This window comes from Mytilus edulis, chromosome 3 (genome assembly GCF_963676685.1).
Source record: "Mytilus edulis chromosome 3, xbMytEdul2.2, whole genome shotgun sequence".
NCBI lineage: Eukaryota > Metazoa > Mollusca > Bivalvia > Mytilida > Mytilidae > Mytilus > Mytilus edulis.
The window spans coordinates 14,957,844-14,977,038 of record NC_092346.1 but is presented as its reverse complement, the minus strand read 5'-3'; the positions used below and the strand labels follow the sequence as shown (position 1 = coordinate 14,977,038).

At 32.8% G+C, this 19,195-nt stretch overlaps 1 protein-coding gene and 2 long non-coding RNA genes across 3 annotated transcripts in view; all 3 read left to right on the top strand.

Moving 5' to 3' along the window:
- LOC139515881 (uncharacterized) overlaps positions 1-19,195 on the top strand; it is a 112,546-nt gene that overhangs the window by 67,275 nt on the left and 26,076 nt on the right. The window lies entirely within an intron of this gene.
- LOC139515863 (mitochondrial amidoxime-reducing component 1-like) lies at positions 3,091-19,082 on the top strand. Its single transcript, XM_071305601.1, has 7 exons — positions 3,091-3,382; positions 13,837-14,016; positions 14,675-14,846; positions 15,214-15,354; positions 16,152-16,213; positions 16,478-16,552; positions 17,953-19,082. The coding sequence occupies exons 1-7, from the start codon at positions 3,183-3,185 to the stop codon at positions 18,065-18,067; spliced, it is 945 nt and encodes a 314-aa protein (XP_071161702.1). The 5' UTR covers positions 3,091-3,182; the 3' UTR covers positions 18,068-19,082.
- Positions 6,143-11,432, top strand: LOC139515864 (uncharacterized). The gene is made up of 2 exons (XR_011662859.1): positions 6,143-6,489; positions 10,569-11,432. It is a non-coding gene; the product is annotated as an uncharacterized lncRNA (long non-coding RNA).

Genomic DNA, 19,195 nt, shown 5'->3' with positions numbered 1-19,195 from the left:
GCCAACTCTGTTCTCAAAAACACACATACACTCATGAAATGCAATCAAATCTCTATGGTACTGACTTGAAGGTTGATCACTATTTTTGAGATACACAACATATAGTGCATTAATCATTTCAGTCTAAACATCTTATCCACGAAGAAATTTAACAATGCAATACATGCTCATATAGTTACAAAAGGATGTTATAGTTTATAATGAAAATTACGTAGCTTGTTCAAGGTGCAGGAATTTAATATCTGTTTTAAAAATATCAATGTCATTGTTAAAGTAATCTTTAAAATTGGAGTTATCTTCCTTTGGCCACAGCTTCAATTGATGCTTAATCTGTTTATACACAGCAATGTTTAATTTTACCTCCAACTGAGGTAGGCTAAAATAAGCTTGGTTTAAAAAAAAAAGACGGAATCGTGAGTATATTGATATAAAAAGATGTGGTGTGAGTGCCAACGTGACAACTCTCCATCCAAGTCACAATTTGTAAAAGTAAAACGTTAAAGTTCAAAGTACGGTCTTACACCGAACAGCAAGCTATAAAGGGCTCAAAAATGACTATTGTAAAACCGTACAAACGGGAAAATCAACAGTAAAATAAGTATAAAAAAAAAACCGAGAAACATTCATGAACCATATCGACAAACGACAACTACTGAATTGTTAGTTAATTTTTATTACAAGACATTTTTTAATAAAGCGCATTATATAACATTACAATTACTCTACGCGCTTTACATGTTTAAACAAATTATACACACATTCGTACAAACACGATACTACAAAGTCAAATATAGACCAAAATACGTTTTGACATAATTTGTCTTCTCTCGTTTTTATTTTCCCTAATGCAGCCTGGATGCTTCATACCTTGTGCGAAGTTTCCAACTGATTGGCCCTGGTCCTTGGTCATGTTAAATGACTGCTTAAAATACTTTTTTCTTTGTGTCAAGAGATAAGTTCGTTTATCATGAGTAAAAGGATAACTATATTTGAGATATGGCTGTTCTTTTAAGCGTTCACATAACCTTGACCTCATATCACGAATCAATGATCGGCAAGGTTAGTTTTCGTGATCAAGTCCGTTTCTCAAATACTCTAAGGCAAGCAATAAGTTTAACTGCATTTAATGAATGCATGAATGTTTGCAAGGTGCACGTATCCGTCTGTTAGGGTTTACCTGACCTTGACCTCATTTTCATAGTTCAATGACTCGTAAAGTGATAAAGTTTTCATTATAAAATCTGTTTCTCTGATATTAGTACTTAATGTCATTTCAGTAAACATAATACGTGTTACAAATATTTCAAACATCTGATGTTTTTATATATGATTATATAGTTTGGCAGTTAAGCTCAAAAGTCAGTCGGATCATAATATGTGAAATATGCTTTGTTTGATGCACAACTTTTAAAAATCTTCATAGAATATTGCATTGTGTGAAGTAAAGTTATGTGAACTGGATAATTCTTCTTAACCTTTGCCAATTTGAAAAAGAGGCTATAGTAAAGTTTTCAAATTATGCAGAAGATAAATGTCTGAAATAACAATGAATACATAAGATACCGTAAAACATACAAAATCATTCATAAAAACTAAAGAATTTAACAAATAAGTTGTTAATATACTCAATCTAAACGGTGGACTGGGTTTAGAAATGCGGCAATACCTGGACTATTAATTCATTCAACCCATTGCTACAGTTGGGCATCCATTTTGGTTAAGCGGGATGTAAAAATACGCAGTCACAGACAGTCGGTTTAGGTCAACGTTCTTTGCAATTGCAACAATTGTCTGATGGGTCCACGGATTTACCGTCTCATGACAAAACTGATTTTTGTCCTTCATGTTAGTTCCCTCATTTTCCAGTGACAGTTCAAACTTTCCGACCTCCAATTCCGATCAACGCACTAAGCAGAACCTTCCTTGCTATGTAATAAATTGAATATACTTAGACAGATGATTCAATATGTACTTTCGTTTTATTGTAATATAAGCTAATTATCTATATGGTTTCTTTTTATTAGGCCCCCTTTTATAGCAAATAATTGCTAACAAACGGAAATCAACACGTTATATATACACAAAGAAGAAGAACATGGTAAGTCGCACTTGTAGTGATTTTACAAAAATATTTCCGATAAAAAATAATATAGCACAGCACTAAGATGCATTTTATAAAAATAAAAAAAATCTGTTATAATCGATGACAAAGAAGTTAACATCAATAGATCACCGTACGGCGTTATCAATGAGCAAAATCCATACTGCATATAGTCCGCCATAAAAGGCCCCGAAATGACTAATTTATGCACTTTGGGCCCCATAATTGGAAAATAAAATATCTTCTTCTTCTGTAAAACCATTCAAACGAGAAAACTTAAAGCCTGATTTATCACGGTAAAAAAACCCAATGAATTTGAAAGACAAATATGATAGACAGCAACAAACCACAACCATTAATTGAATTACAGGCTCATAAATACAAAATGTAATAACATTCGGCGAAATTTCGGCCAACATGAGTTAAGTTGGTCATTCAAACTCTAAAAATAGCGTATTACTTAGCCAATGGCCTTATTGTCTTAACCGTTTATTTGTTTTCGTGCTGCAAATGATACGTGAAATATTTTCCACTGGCGATAATCAATCAATCAATCGATAACCTCATTTAAGTTTTCGATGCGTAATTTTCTGGTTTCCTTCACCAACTATATACAAGAACAATTGCTTTCAAAGATCTTCAAACACAAATGTATATATCTATATAAAAATAAGATGTGGTGTGATTGCCTATGAGACAACACTATCAGAGACCAAATGACGCTGAAGTTATCTATGCATATGGTCCATTCAAGTTTCCTGAAGAAAAAAAAATGTCTAATAGCAAAAAGTTTACTTACCTTTATACAAAAAAATAAAAACAAAATATGTCTAATAACAAAAAGTTGACTTACCTTTATACAAAACTTGAAAACCCAAAACGCACGAGATTAAAAACAAACGATTTAGTATATATATACCTATTTCGCCGAACATCAATAATACTATCTAATTTCAAATTGAAATTCGAGATTATTTCCCCTTTATAGGTAGCAAACTGTCAAGAGTTATCTTTTACTGAATTTTATTTACGGGTAAAAAGTAAACATTCCCTTTATCACAAGTGACGGATCTGACTAATCATGGACAACATACTCTTAGCACTGGCTGGCACATCTTTTTTTAAGTATGCTGCATATATGTATATGTCCAAAAGATCTTATCAATGTGTTGGGACAGTCTCTGAACTCTACCTCTATCCCGTAAAGTCCTGCAAGGGCCTCAAAGTAAACAGTTTACGATGTACCCGGCTCGGTGTGGAGTATGACGGCATGTATGACAGGTGAGCTACACATGTCTTATTATTAAAGGTCAAATTTTATCTGCAATTATTTATTTTAAAACCATTCATAAACTCTTTAAATCAATATGTAAAATTGTTTTCCTTATAGGTCAATAGACCGTAAAAGATTGTAAAAATAACGGTACGTAATTGTTATAGCATGGTTGAATGACCACATTGACACGATGTATATGAGAGGAAAACTGTTTTGATGAGATGATAAACATGATAAGTAATATATGTAATAGATCGTAATACTTGTAACGGTAATATTGTTTACAAATCCGACTTTCTGTGGATGTCATTATCTTGAGACAGTTCTTTGATTGAAGTTCCTGGAGCAACTGAATTTCTAAAAGAAAAGAAAAAAATAATCTCTATAATATATATATGATGTTTAATATGTTATAATTTTTGCATTGTGTACATATTTGCTTTGTATTGTTTATATATCTATAGTTCAACCCCTAGGGGTTCAAATGTGCATTTCATTAATAAATAAATAAATTAAATTACTATGATAAGTTTCTCTGTATTTCCATGGCTGCATACATGATATGAAACTTCTTTAGCGGGGGGAAAGGACCTTTATCGGGACTCCAGGATCATGTGTTTTTAAGGTCGGGATTTCGGGATTGTGACCCTTTCGGGATCCGGTAATTTTTTTTTTTTCGAATTTAGGGATGTCGGGATTTTAATTTATTTAAATTTGGGACCTCGGGATTTCGTGTTTTTAAGCCCGGGATTTCGTGATCAGAACCTCACCTACCCCCCCCCCCCTTTTCTTTAGAAAATTCGATCATAACTATTCACCATTGAAGTTTGAAAAGAGATATGCACACATGAGGGTCTGGACAGGAGGTATACAATTACGTATTCTTCAATGTTTTATTTTATTTTCTGTATTCTTGCTTCATTTTGTCATGATTTCACATGTGATGTAACTAGTTTCGTTACAAATACGAATTTGACATCGAATACAACACTTAAATAAGTAGTAAATATATGTCTAATTCGTCGTTGTTACTTCAAATCAAATGATACTACACGAAATCACTTGCTAAAATATATCATTGTACATAAAAGCAAAAAAAAATTTGTCTTGGATCGAGGATAAATGCTTTCAAAACAAACTAATTGTATCAGATTACCAAATTATTATCACAAAACATAACACGAATTCGTGTGGTGCATTCAGTCGCCAAAATGATCCATTCTCATATTGTGCATGACTACACAGAAATTGCGGTAGCTTAGATTTAACTGAAAAGAGAAATTGTTAAAATAATTTTGTTTCTTTACGTTTGGTAATATAATGACATAAGAATAACCCAAAAGCTCAATGAATAAATTTCTTCATAAACTGTATTACCACAGGCTTATTTTATATTACAGCAAGTTTATGGTGTTTAATAAATACTGAATTTTAAAATATCGTACTACAAATTGAATTGCCCAGGTTACCTTTAAACACGAAAAAGAAGGTATGTGTCAAGACCATGCACAAAACCGAAAGCAATGTCTGGCGTAATTTTATTTTATTAATAAGCAAGTTGAGGTAAAACCAAAAATAATTTGCCAGAAAAATCAACTCCAACTATTAGCAGCAACTAAATAAGTGATTACCTTTATAGACTAAAGAAGTCTCAAACCATTCTAAAATTTATGGCTGAAAATTGTACAAAAGGGATAGACAAAATCCGTGTTGCACATGACTCCCCTCTTCCGAGAGTGGTGCCTGTCAACAGCCCTTCCCCTTTTATGAAGACCAGTTCAATGATATTGAATATATACAAAGAAACATCCCAATAAAACTAAAACCGTAAGTAGACTCTAAAATGAACACGGATTGTCCAAACGACAAAATAAGACTTATATCTACATGCTTCTATCAAAATCGGCTGGCATATACTTGGGAGAATAAAATGACAGTTTAAGGTCGCAGTCAAGAAACGAAAAGCTCCAAGGCCATAAGAATAATCTACGTTAAGACAATCAGCAGTCGAAAAAACATAGCTCTAACCAAGTCAGGAATATGACTGTTGTATAAATACTCGTTCCGTTGAATTATAACGTTTGGTTTTGTCAAACGGAATGGTTTGAACCACAGGCACTTGTCTCAGACACCCCCCCCCCCCCTAAATACGTATATAGGGATTTTTTTCCGAGACAAGTGTCACCGTGTATCATCGTATCATCGATGCAAAAATTATTTTGGAGCAGGAATTTCAAATGTTGAGAAATGTACATTGAATATTGATAAAGCAAAACAACGATCTTCGTTACCTTGTAAGGTAAAAATCGATCATGCCCGCTTGGTAAGTATACCTTTATCCGGTGTACTGATGATACACGGTGAGTGTCTGTGGTTTGAACCCTTGTTACACTAGCTGTAATGTTTCTCTTTTAAATAGCAAATAGCTGAGCACGCCTAGAACATGTAATTCCATCTCCAGCTAAGGTGCTAAATTGAAGGTCAAATGAATACTCGAGTATGGTTACAGAGTCAATTGAGGTCAAATAATACACCAACGATGTCTTTGAGATTATTTTGAAAAAGGTCTGAACTGACTGCTTTAACAAGATATAATTCAGCTCAAATTAATACTGGAAACAAAAAGAATCGTATTTAATTTTTTTCGTCTGAATCGTATATAGCTTTTAAATGCAGGCCCTTTTATTATTCAAGGAATCTGAGCAAGGAATATATTGGGTGAAATTTCAATCGATCATCAATGTCAGCAATGAATTTTCCCTCCCACTAGAAAGACCATTTTGCCACAGGCACTTGTCTCAAAATTTTGTTTCTATATACCGTGTTATATGATCTTATATTATTAGGAAAGTTTTTTCTGAGACAAGTGCCTGTGCATTTTGCCTTTATTGCAGTTCCAAATTCAATCAAACAAATTTCACATTTATATTCGACATAATACAGTTTTAACAATAATTTATGTTATAATTGTTTTAAGTGTTTACCATTTGTCTAAACCGCGCTACAAAGTTTGCCTCACTGATTTTACATTCCATCTTTTCGATAAAATCAACACGTGGTATTGCCACCTGCTGTGGTTCAGAATCCAACAAGTGTCGTCGGACTTGCTGAGGTGAGTATCTGTCGGTTATTTTTCTATTAATATAAGAGGGGGGGCAAGGGGTTTAACTGTTATGCTGTTATGGGGCAATTTAATTCTTTGTTATCTGTTATTCTGAAAATATATTTGCTGTTAGCTGTTATTGTCTTATTCTTTGTTAGCTGTTATTGGGCTTTTAGTTTTTTTGTTATCTGTTATTGTGATAATGTATTTGCTGTTAACTGTTATTGAAAATTGGAATGTTAGCATTTTTTTACAGCAAATTTTCGGTAGAAATTGAAGATCATTGGACATTGGGGTCCACCATACTAATAAGTTGGTCCCGTATTCGGAGAAGGATTCCATTAATATATACCCTTCACAGAAGTGAGGTCCTGGACAATTCCACTGTATATTAAGATTATCCTTTGTAATAAATTCCATTTTTTGGAACATGTATTTAGAATTATCTTATTTTTTTGTATGAGGATGATGTTCCTTGTTTCCCGTACCAACATATTAAATCAGAACAATTATTAATATGACAAAAAGGAAAACATATGGCCAGGAATATCTGACAAGAATCTCAATTAAGGACTAGGTCCTTACAAACAGTTAACCTTTTATTTAATATGGTACATTGACTCAGCTCTGTGATTCTTTTCAAGCAGAACCAAACACATTGTACAATGAAAGTTCCAACCATGTACTGGGTTCCGAAGCTGCACATAGCTCATTACAAACAAAGATTTATTTTGTCTTCAAGCCATTGTTCCCCTACTAAACTATGTATTCTACTTACTAGTACACTTGGTGCAATCAAAAGCCTGATAAAAAATTGTTCAAATTGAGCCTATGAAAATAGTGGACTTTTGAAGTGTCAAAAATTGGTTTGATGTACTTGATAAATTGCATGATTATAATTGGTGCTTTTGATTTTTCTATATACCACTTTGCCTCATAGTCTTATTAAGAAAAATTCACACACCTCACTAAATGGGCATTTAAAAAAAAGTCAGAATGGGAATATATATTTTCAAACTTTTTTAGGTCATTTTTTAGTAGCAACAAACACAAGAACTATATGTCAATTGGACCTGCTTTGATACCATAACTGCCCTTGAATTTTTACTAGATATAATTTTTTCTCTTTGACATATTCCTCATTTCCATTCTCAATTTTATTACACACTATTTAAATTATAAGCATGTGTGAATGTGTGAGTTTCTATAACTGTTTAAAAATAAATGCTGAAAAAAGTATTCTATAACAAATAAACTGGCAGCTACGCCATGAGCGCATGATATGCCCGTTGCCCTTTTTGAAATATTCGATAACTTCCTTATGTCATATCAGATATTTATAAAAATTTAAAGAGAGCTTCAGTCAATATATATAAACAATACGCCAAAGTTTCATGAGAACTGCTGAAAACATTTTTGAGTTATTGTCCGAAAACTGGAAAATACCACCTTTTTTAATGAATATAGAACCCTCAACTCAATAACATAAAATCTAAAATTAATGAAAATAGAAAGGGCGCTTACAACAGTAGCTATAACGTAAAATCTAAAATTTATAAAAATTGAAAGGGAGCTCATGTCAATAGATAAAATTACATAAAACCCCATTACTCAAAAACTTTAAATCTGAAATTTATAAAAAAAAAAACGGAGCTCACGCCAATAGATATAAACATTTTTCCAAAGTTTTATACAAATTGGTTAAAGAGTGTTGGAGTTAATGTTTGACATGTTGACGACAGATTGACAACAGTATTCCATAATACGTCCTGTAAACGAGCGTATAAAAATATACTGAGTAGTAAACGCATTCTAGATACATAGTTTTAAGAACATGTTCATAGAAAATGGAATTCATTTAATACAAAGGATTATACCCGTAATAAGAAATACTGGATCTGTCTATGACCTGACTTATTTTAATATAATATTAATAATTTCATTTACTGTTATCTGTTTTTGTCCATTTTAATTCCTTGTTATCTGTTATAAGCCAAATCAATTTGCTGTTTTGCTGTTATTGGGACCCCCCTTGCCCCCCCTCATATAATTTTTATAAACACCATAAATTTTATTGCATACTGCAATACTGTTGTTATGATGCTACAACGACTCAATGGACAACACATTTTATATGTCCAATATTAAATGTTCAAATCGGAACCCGAGACACCGTGCACACACACACACACGGGTTCACGACATGCACATTTATCTGTACACACGATGTCACATGGCATAACTTCCAAAATAAAAGATCAACAGGAGAAGACCACGCACATACAATGTGTACATTTATCTACAAAAATTCAAAACCGGTACTGAGCAGCAGTACACATGTGTTTGTCAACAATGAATTTGAGGTACCCTTGGTGAATTTCTTAGTGCGAAAATGTAAATATTTGTATAAACACACATGATAATCCCATAATTTTGGTTACACTAATAACATATTTTTATATTTTTCTTTATGAAAAAATCATTATTTTTTTTCTTTATGAAAAATCTTTATACTTTTATGCCCCACCTACGATAGTAGAGGGGCATCATTATGTTTTCTAATTTGTGCGTCCGTCCGTTCGTCCCGCTTCAGGATAAAGTTTTTGGTCAAGGTAGTTTTTGATGAAGTTGGTCCAATCAACTTGAAACTAATAGTACACATGTTCCCTATGATATGATCTTTCTAATTTTAATGCCAAATTAGACTTTTTACCCCAATTTCAAGGTCCACTGAACATAGAAAATGATAGTGCAAGTGGGACATCCGTGTACTTTGGACACATTCTTGTTTCTTTATGAAAAATCTTTATATTTTTCTTTATGACAAATGTAAGTTTAATTTGGCCGTGTTGGGTCTGTTCAAAAAGCGAACTTCTTAAAAAAACATTTGCATTATCTCTGACCTCATGCATCTAATAAATATTGTTTAAAATTTAGGTAATATTTTCCATCAGATGCACTTTTTTCATTCACAGTATCTTCTTAGGGGTACTTTGAGGTTTATAATGTATAAAGATTTTCAAAAGAGTTCTTTGTATTTGAAATAATTAATTACGGAAATGAATTACTAAATTAATAGTGATACAAGCATATCGATTGCAATTCAATGATTTTGAAAAGGGAAGGCTACAAGGCACCGTTAGGACTATCTACCTCTGAATGCAATCTAATTAAAAACCGATCTCTCATCGCTCCTGTTTCTGATATGTCGCGTGGGACGCGACATATCAGAAAACGGGAGCGATGAGAGATCGGGTTTTAATTAGATTGCTCTGAATGTTACCCTGTTTAAGACTTGAATTAAAATTATTGGAAAACATTTTTTTAATCGTTATTTAAAAAATAATTCAAAATTATTAAAAATGCTCAGGGTTCAATCCCTCGATTATGTAGAAGTGGATGGTCGAACAGCAATCCAGTTTGATTTCAATTTTTTTGTATTAAAATTGAGAATGGAAACGGGGAAGATGTCAAAGAAACAACAACCATACCACAGAGCATACAACAGGCGAAGACATCAAATGGGTATTCAACGGTGGTAGCCCACATACACGAATAAAAAGTTTTAAAAATAAAATCAAATATAAAGTTACCTAGCTTTGTTTTGTTTTAAGAAAAAGTACTTTGTGATTGATGTTGTCGTTGAAAATTTTGACCCATGGTATCTAAAATATTATTGCTGTTGTCGGAATATATTTGCACGCAGTAACCTTTGTTCTTCTATTTTACTCACATAAAAAAATGTTAAATTTTCAAAATTAAGATACGAAACTCGCAATCAACTTCAGCTCATAAAATATTCTCAAATCTCTTATTAATTGTACAAACTTTCCAGTATTACCGTTTCTTACAAGTCATAAATCCGCAACATAAGTCAACTCTATACAGTCTTTGTGATTCCGTATATAGCATATGGAATCATTAAATGGCAATATTATGTCTTCTTCTCATCACAAGGACATTGCATACTGAAAGAAATAAAAAGCCTTTTTTTTTCATTTTTGTTACACATGTTATATCATTAGACCTAGATAATTTAAAGCTTCGTGACAATTTTTGGTCAAACATATCCATTTGGTCTTTTTCAGGAATTGCATATCCATTATAAGCAATGAAAACTATGGTATTGGCGCCATCGGATATTATGTATTCGCAGAGATCAATTCGTCCTTCGTTCCAAAATGGTGACCTGCTCGGAGACATTCGTGATTGGATTATGACTGGTCAAATGGACGTAGAAGACCTTCCAATGATATCAGTGAAATGTCTCCCTGGTGACAGATTCTTGACCACAGACAACAGACGATTATGGATATTCAAAGAATTGGAGATGCTTGGGGAAGTCAATCTCATCCAAGTGAGAAAGGTTTATTGGGTCCCTCCAAAGAAATGGAGGTACCGAAGTTACGAGATAGACATACGAGGTGACCCGGGTGGCTTTCTCGGCTACCATGACAACGGCCCAGTTATTGAGTATGAACCTGTTGTTGAGTATGAGTCTGTTTGTGAATGTAAATGCAACCATGGCAACGGATATTACTCATCGGATTCCGACTCTGACGACGATTACTATTATTACTAGCTGACCAGACTTTAGTTTTTTATCATCATCATACATTATAGTATACACGAAAATAAACAAACGTGTTTTTTTTTGTTTTGTTTGTAAATAGCTTGTAAACTCATTCATATACAACATTTATCATAACTGACATTGCCTCGTTTTGAAGTATTTGATCATTTTTCGTATTCTGAAATGATGATAAGCCGCATGTTAGGAATCGTTTTTTTTTGGTATATAAATTTAATTCCAAGGCTGAAGTTGAATGTTAACATATTAGGTTTCGTTTATATTATGTTAAATTAATTATTTCTAAGAGAGTACAGAGAGTATTTAGTATTGTACTATGTTATGTTGAATCTTGGTTCGAATAAAAAATCCTGAAATATTAGCATTATGTTTCCGTCTACCATTAAAAACTACAATGTAATATACATTTTAGAAACCACTTGTCCCTTAGCCCATTTGCGCCCATTTGTTTTGAACAACAAATCGTGAAAGTGAAATAAAATTAGCAGATGTGGTAAGAGGAACAACTGTCAAATGAGACAACTAATCATTAAGATGGAAGACTAAGGATATTCAACAATGAGCAAAACCACACACCGTTTAGCGGATACCAAATAAAGAAAAAGGTAAACATTTCAAAACCGAAAATCAAAGTTTTATATAAATCATTAAGTTAAAAAAAAACAGGATAAGAACATATACAAAGACTTTTTTAAACAAAAGAAAAACCCGACAGCACCATTATAGAATGAAAAAAAAACAAGGAAAAAACAAACGGCAGTCCAAAAAACTAAATTAGGAAATTGAAGAGATTCAGCAACACGAATCCAACCGAAAACCAAGGTCAGCAACACGAATCCAACCGAAAACCAAGGTCAGCAATTCCTACTTCATTTGTTTACACCGATCCGTCCCGACTCCTGTTGGAATGGGAATTACACTAGATGATCACGCAGCACGTTTGAGATTTTCTGTATAGGTACTTCTTGGGTCATGAGTTTTTGTTTTCTTGTGTTCAGGATGTTAGAAAATTTAGGAAATGTGCACCAAATTGCGTGCTATTTTCAATGGATTTGTGAATATGTATCAAATCGAACTCTGATACATTGCCAAATACTACAATAAAATCAAAATACAAGTGTTACCAAACAGACAGTGACACAAAACAAGGTGGTCATTTCCTTTTGAACATATTTAAACACTCCAAGCTTTGTTTTCTGTTAACTATTTGTTCAGACTAAGAATAAAAATAACGAAATGTGGTATGCATGCGAATGATACAATAACGACCAAAGACAAACAAGGAAAGTGGTGTGAACACAACTGCAGATCTAGGACTTTATTTAATGTGTTCGTAACTCTATAACGGCGAGTAGAGCGAGGCAAAACATTTTTTATGTGTTATTTGCCAAAATGTTATTCCCATTCGGGTACAGGGTGTGCTCCCCACAACCTGCCATTGACTGGTCTAATATTTACACAAGGTGATAAAGTAGCTTGGTCTCCTATTTTGACTAGACCCTGTTTCTGCGTATTAGTCAATAAGATTTTCAAAAAAATAAAGTCGTAGATACGCTCAATGCATGTAAGCATGATTAGTGTATCTTTAGAGTTAACTCCCTTAGAACAACTTTCAAGAATGTTTATATTGTCTACAAAATTTTTTTACCACAAAATTTATTTACTGGTGGTTTATTAATTTCTTGGTGCAATTATTTTGATTTTGGGGATACTTGAAATTTGTACTTTGTTAAATACTTCAAAGATACATTTTTCTCTAATTCTTGTCAAAACTTTTTTCAACAAGGTACGTTTTGAAGTAGTATCATCTCAGTCACTATTATGCTCTGAACTTGAAGCACTAATTTTAGCACCTGCCCTTGGTGACTCCTGCATATGAACAACAATACTATTTGCTCATATGCATCAGCCACGAGAAAGGACTTAACTAAAGTTTTTTTTTCTATAATGGATGTGATGCTGCTTCTGGTGCATGGTCAATAATCACTATAAAACATACAGGTTTTGATATGTGACTACATGTATTATTAACTCAATTTATATTTCATGTTTTTTGTCAAACGTATTTTTATTTTTATTTTTATTTTTGTTTATTGTCTATTGTAATTGTGTGATAAAAAAAATCAATGTACTGATTATGCCTGTAATGGGTCCACTATTGGAAATAAAATATATCTTATCTTATCTTATCTATACGATGCACAAACCAAATGGGTTAACAGATGATGAAGATATGATCAGCAGTCTGTTCAACATCTTCGCTAGCCAAGGGTTACGACCCGGCCCCTCCTCTTCTTTGGCTAGCGAAGATGGTTCATCAGTTTGAGAAACATTTTCTCGTTTGTTAGTTGGAGTTATGGAACTTTGATCGTAAAAGTTTTTCGGTATCATAGATAATTCTACCACAAAAAGTCGAATCATTAAAACGGAAATTTATGTATCAACAACATATAGCTATTAAGAAAAATATCAGTAACTATTAGAAATTAGAAAGTTAATGATTTTAAGACAAATTTACGAAGGTGTTTCGTCGATGTTATGTACTTTCTATACAAATGTTCAATCAGAACAATTTTAGATATGATGCATTATTTTTTCGATTTTCATTTGAATGTACAAGGTTGTATGCCAAAATTTTAGCAAAATCTGTAACATCCCAAATTCACAGTTCCTTGACCTTAAGTGCTTTCAGAAATGTCCTATATATGGCTGAAAATATTATGTCTCTGAAAAGTCATGTTTATAAGTTCAATGTTTTATCCTAGACACTGGGTCTTTGCCACAGAAAAAGATGGCCAGTGGATTACACAGAGACAAGAGCCGCGCATGGCTCTAATATCAATTTCTTTACATGGAGATGCAATACACTTTGATGCACCAGGTATGACAACGCTCAAGTTACCAAAAGATCCGAAGAAGGAACAATGTAAAGTGAAAAAAGTCCAGTAAGTAGTTATATCTAAATAAAAATAATATCAGATGATTAAACCGATTTTCAAGAGCTTCCAATGATACTTAACGTCAACATTATCCATGCAGAAAGGCATAATAGACGTAGCATATTTTGCGTAAATTGCGCTCGGGGTGATGTCGCACTGATGGGGAAAGATCTACTTGTTTTCTCTTAGGATTATTGGCATCTAGCTTCCATACTGTCTCTAATTACGAAAATATATATAGAATTACCCAAATCTAAATCATTATGAATATTGAAAAGGCTCCGTAACTTTATAGTTTAAAAGTTTTTTTGGAAAGAGCGACACAATTACCAGAGGAACATTCAAACTCGTAAGTCTAAAATAAATTGACAAGACCATAGTTATAAAAGAAAAAGACAAACAGACAAACAATAGTACACAAAACACACCATAGAAAACTAGACACTGAACAACACGAAAACGGGATGATCTTATGTGCTCTGGAAGGGCACAACAGATCCGCCATGCTCCATATGTGGCACCCATCGTATTGCTCGTGTTAGCACAATATTTAAGTTATTATATAAAGAGCTTATAAAAAATATCCACGTGTAAAGTTCACTCAAAGCAACCTTCCAATTCTGACTGTACAGTATTAACAGTGTCCGTCTGAATCCTTCTGCAGGGTAAAGATGGATATTATCGAATCTCTGGATTGTGGAACCGAGGCTGCTGCGTGGATCAGTAAATTCTTGGGCAGAAAGATGTGTCTGCACTACTCACCGAGTGACATGGAGAAACGTGATGCTGTCAATGCTCAAAAGCTCTGGAGCCATGATGCTAAAAAGGGGGATCTGGTAATTATTTCAATACAATATGTTTGAATATAATGTAAAACTATTAAACTAGTATACATCCGGGTATCAGCAATCCATATATATGTAAATATTACCATTACATGTATTTACGTCCCGACAAAGTATTTTAACGTTAGCGACGGTCCAGTTTGTAAAATTATTTTCACATGCACATTTTCTGAAATTCAACTTGATATAAAATCCTTGCAATTTAAATATATATTAACTATCTTTTGAATTTTGGCTACTAGTAATATAGATTTTCATGTTATTCCAGCTGATATATTAGTAATTTTTTCTCATTGATAAATTCCAATATAAACTTTCTCCTGCAATTCAAACTTAACTATTTTTTCCTTCATTTCAGTTTGCATTTTCTGACTATTGCGCTTACATGATGTTGTCTCAGTCGGGTCTCGATGAACTTAACAATCGTCTCGCCGAGCCAGTCACGTGTCTTAACTTCAGGTCTAACATCATTGTTAAAGGATGTCCACCATATGACGAGGTATACTATTTATAGCAAGATCACATTTTATATTCATTATGCAATATTCAGCGTTTAGTTTAGAAAATAAGAGAGAAAATAAGAGTTAGAAGATGTGAAGAAGATAGACATAGGAATAACATATGTGTATTCACTCGCCGAACCGGTGCTAGACCCTCACGGGTAGATGATACTGTTTAAACACCCCAACGTAGTATACATTTAGAATAATTTTCATTTATATAAGATTTTCATATTTTACCTTTACCTTCTGTAGTTGTTATTCAATTTGTTGAAAAGTGAAAATAGAAACATAACAATAGTAACCATAAGACATATATATTTATCGCACTGGTAACGATTACCCGCAAAAAAAAACAATAAGAAGTAATAACAAAATTGCCGAATTGTATTTTCGGACAGCGACCCGATTCCATACGGAAAATGCAGGTAAGGGAGCTACCATTTGATTTTTATGGGGGGGCTAGGATGAAAAATTTTGTCCTGCATTTTTTTTTAGCTGTAATCTCTGTCCTGCCTTTTTATTTTTCACTCTGTTCGGTCCTGCCTTTTTTTTTTTAGGTTATCCTGACTTTTTTTTACCAAAATTGTCGTCCTGACTTTTTTTTTTGCAAGTGTCTCATCCTGCCTTTTTTTTTACTCAAAACTCCTGTCCTGCCTATTTTTTTCAAATTTCATCCTAGCCCCCCCATAAAAATAAAATGGTAGCTCCCTAACAATAATTTAATTCTATTGTTGCTTGCGGTTATTATTATACGAAGTTGATTCTTCTTGATGTTGTACCATATTTATATCAGGACGAATGGGACGTCATAAAGATAAGAAAGGCTAAATTCAGAAATATAGATGCATGTACAAGGTAGGCAGTTTCAGATATTTTTTTATATTTGGTTGGTCGGATTTTTTTCTTGGAATTTTTCTTTGGAGTTTAATTTGTTTATATCTTTATTTATTTATTGGTTTTTTTTTGCATATTTTAATATTTACAAGTCAAAATAAATATGTAAAAGTCATGAACAAATATTGGATATTCGGATAACTAATATCCTTCATCCTTAAAATGTCAAAATATATACAATTATATATATTGATAATCATGTGTTTTCTTTATAAATTATTGCAGATGCATTCTGACGACAGTGGATCCATTCAAAGGAGAAAAGTCCAAAGATGAAGAACCATTAAAGACCTTGCAAACGTGAGAAATACCATGCTATGATATTGAGTTATTTCCCTTCTTCTGTAAAGTAGTATAATGATTATTCGATAAAAAAAAAGCAGTCATATCAATTTTTAGGGATATTAATTTCTTTAAATTATTTTGTAAGATAATCCATAAAAAAAAGATACAATACAAACACTGCCAGTTTAGATCAGATAAAATCCTCACCCCTACGGAGGCAAACCATGTATAAAATAAGTCACCAATAAACGTATTTTTAAAAGAAGGATCACTTTAGGATAAGTCAACATTTATTGCATGTTTTTTTTTGTTATGTTGAAGGTCATCAATCATAGATAGGTATGGAAAGTGAAAAACATTTAAGAATTGAATGCTCTTTTTTGTAAATTTATTGGGGTGTAAAAGCGTTGAACGAAGTACATTTTGTATGAAGCGCGGAAGCGCTTCATACTAAAAATGTGCGTACGGTCAACGCTTTTACAACCCTATAAAGTTACCAAAAAAAAGCATTCAATACTTATAATTACATTTTTACCTATAGGATCATGAAAACACGCCTTTTATCAAGTTTTTATTTTATTTACCTGTGCACTTGATTAAGGAATGTCACGAGATTGCTAGTTAGCCAATCAGAATAACGTATTATAATGAAACATACATCTAATGTAATTATTAAATAATGCATAACAGTGAAGATTCTTTCCACAAAAAAAATAAAAATTATTTAATTGATAAAGCAATGGCAACATCATCATCTTAGAAGACACAGTTAAGGTGGTACCCAACACCTTCACTAAAATTTATTTGGCTCGTTTAATTTTCATAAAGTTTTAACAAAGTATTTACTTTGACCCTTTAACAAAAATATAAAAAATTCAAAAAATTTGAACCAACCAATTTATCAGAAAAATTACACTGGTTATATAGCAGTTTGACAAACACTCATTTTTGATCATTGAGAAGCTTAATATTCCCTTACCAACACAACGTAAATAAAACGTTTAGCTGATTTTACAGAGTTATCTCCCTGTAGTGTTAGGTACCACCTTAAACTTTACTAAACAATGATGGTCGGAAACTAAAGTCAAAGTTCATATTCATTTGGATACTTTCTATCTGGTTCAAACACATACCTTTCATGAAGCTAATCAATGATTGATAAAAAAAAATATGATATATAAAGGTTTTATAATGTTCACAAAAAAGCTAACGACTAAGATTGGTCACAAGTATACTAAATTGTTCGTGACCTTGGACCAATCTTAGTCGTACGTTCTTTTGTGAAACCGACGCCAGATACTTTTGGTCTTGCAGTCGATTTTCACCATGTATGATATATCTCTGAGTACCAAACTTCTCCAATCAAGCAAGAAAATTAACATCTCAATAACATGCGGGTTTAATTTTATTTTCAGGTACAGAGCCTTTGAACCTTATCCTCCAAGTAAACCCTTATTTGGAATCCATCTTGCCAACGACGTAGAAGATGTCATCCATGTTGGAGACCCGATCTACGCCATACGAAAATAGACTTTTAATATATAAGTTGTCTATTAGTTAGTGTTATAAAGCCGTTTCTGTACACATTGAAGTTGATCAACTGATTACAAGTCACAGAGAAAGCAATGTGTTTATACTTTAATCTCCATATTGAAATGATAGAGCTTCAAATGGTCGCCGTATAGATTGACAGATTTTTTTTTAATGATTCAAACCTACAATTATCAATTTATATAGTTGAAGTTAAACATCATAAATTTTACTCGGTACTCGGAGTAAACACATTGTACTTAAAACACCAAATCCAGTATTTTGATGATTTTTGATTCAAATACAATAGCCGTGCTCGAAAGTTTTATGACCACAGGGCCAGACCTGTCTTGATTGATTCGCTAGCAGCACTTCAACATCGGTTTTGTCTTGATTGATTAACCAGGCCCAATAAACCATCAGATCTGTTTTGACCGGGCTCAGTTAACCATTAGATCCGTCTTGATTGATTCAACGAGCTGAATTAACATTCGGATATTTCTTGATTAATTCACCAGGCTCAAATGAACATTAGATCCGTCTTGATTAATGCAACATGCCCACTCAAACATTAAAGATCAGATATGTTTTGATTGATTCACCAGGCTCAATTAAACATCTGATCCGTCTCGCTTGACTCGTCAGGCTCTTTTGATTAATTCCACCCGTCTCAATTGAATAGAAGTCATGATTGGTTGTGCAGGGCTCAGTAAAACACCTGATCTGTAAGTCAACTACAAAGATAGAAAACACTTGTGATTGCTAATCAGAGGAGCAACTTTCAATGGTGTACTTTAACTGTGTGTATATAATATATAAAGTAGATAGAGCCGTCCAAATTTATAAGGCATTAAAGCAAAAGTGGTGATACACCGTCCATAATAGTCATATGAAGTTTATGGTGCAAATATTTATAGTTTAAGGAGTTATTCAATTTATTTAATAATTTTGGACTTTATATATTTTTTTAGATTTTTATGTATATTGATAAGATTTAATAAATGTTCATATAAAGTATTAGAAATCATTCAAATTACGTTGCACTTAATCAAGCAACGTTAATTACAATAACCCCCACAATGAAAGCATATTATTCATATTATTAAAAGGAACTTAACTCTGACCTTT

What these genes read in the sequence shown, in the direction of transcription:
- LOC139515863 (XM_071305601.1), top strand. Translation starts at nt 3,183, where the DNA reads ATGGACAACATACTCTTAGCACTGGCTGGCACATCTTTTTTTAAGTAT. An exon ending in TGTAAAGTGAAAAAAGTCCA is followed by an intron (nt 14,017 to 14,674) that starts GTAAGTAGTTAT and finishes ATCCTTCTGCAG; the next exon opens with GGTAAAGATGGATATTATCG. An exon ending in AATATAGATGCATGTACAAG is followed by an intron (nt 16,214 to 16,477) that starts GTAGGCAGTTTC and finishes AAATTATTGCAG; the next exon opens with ATGCATTCTGACGACAGTGG.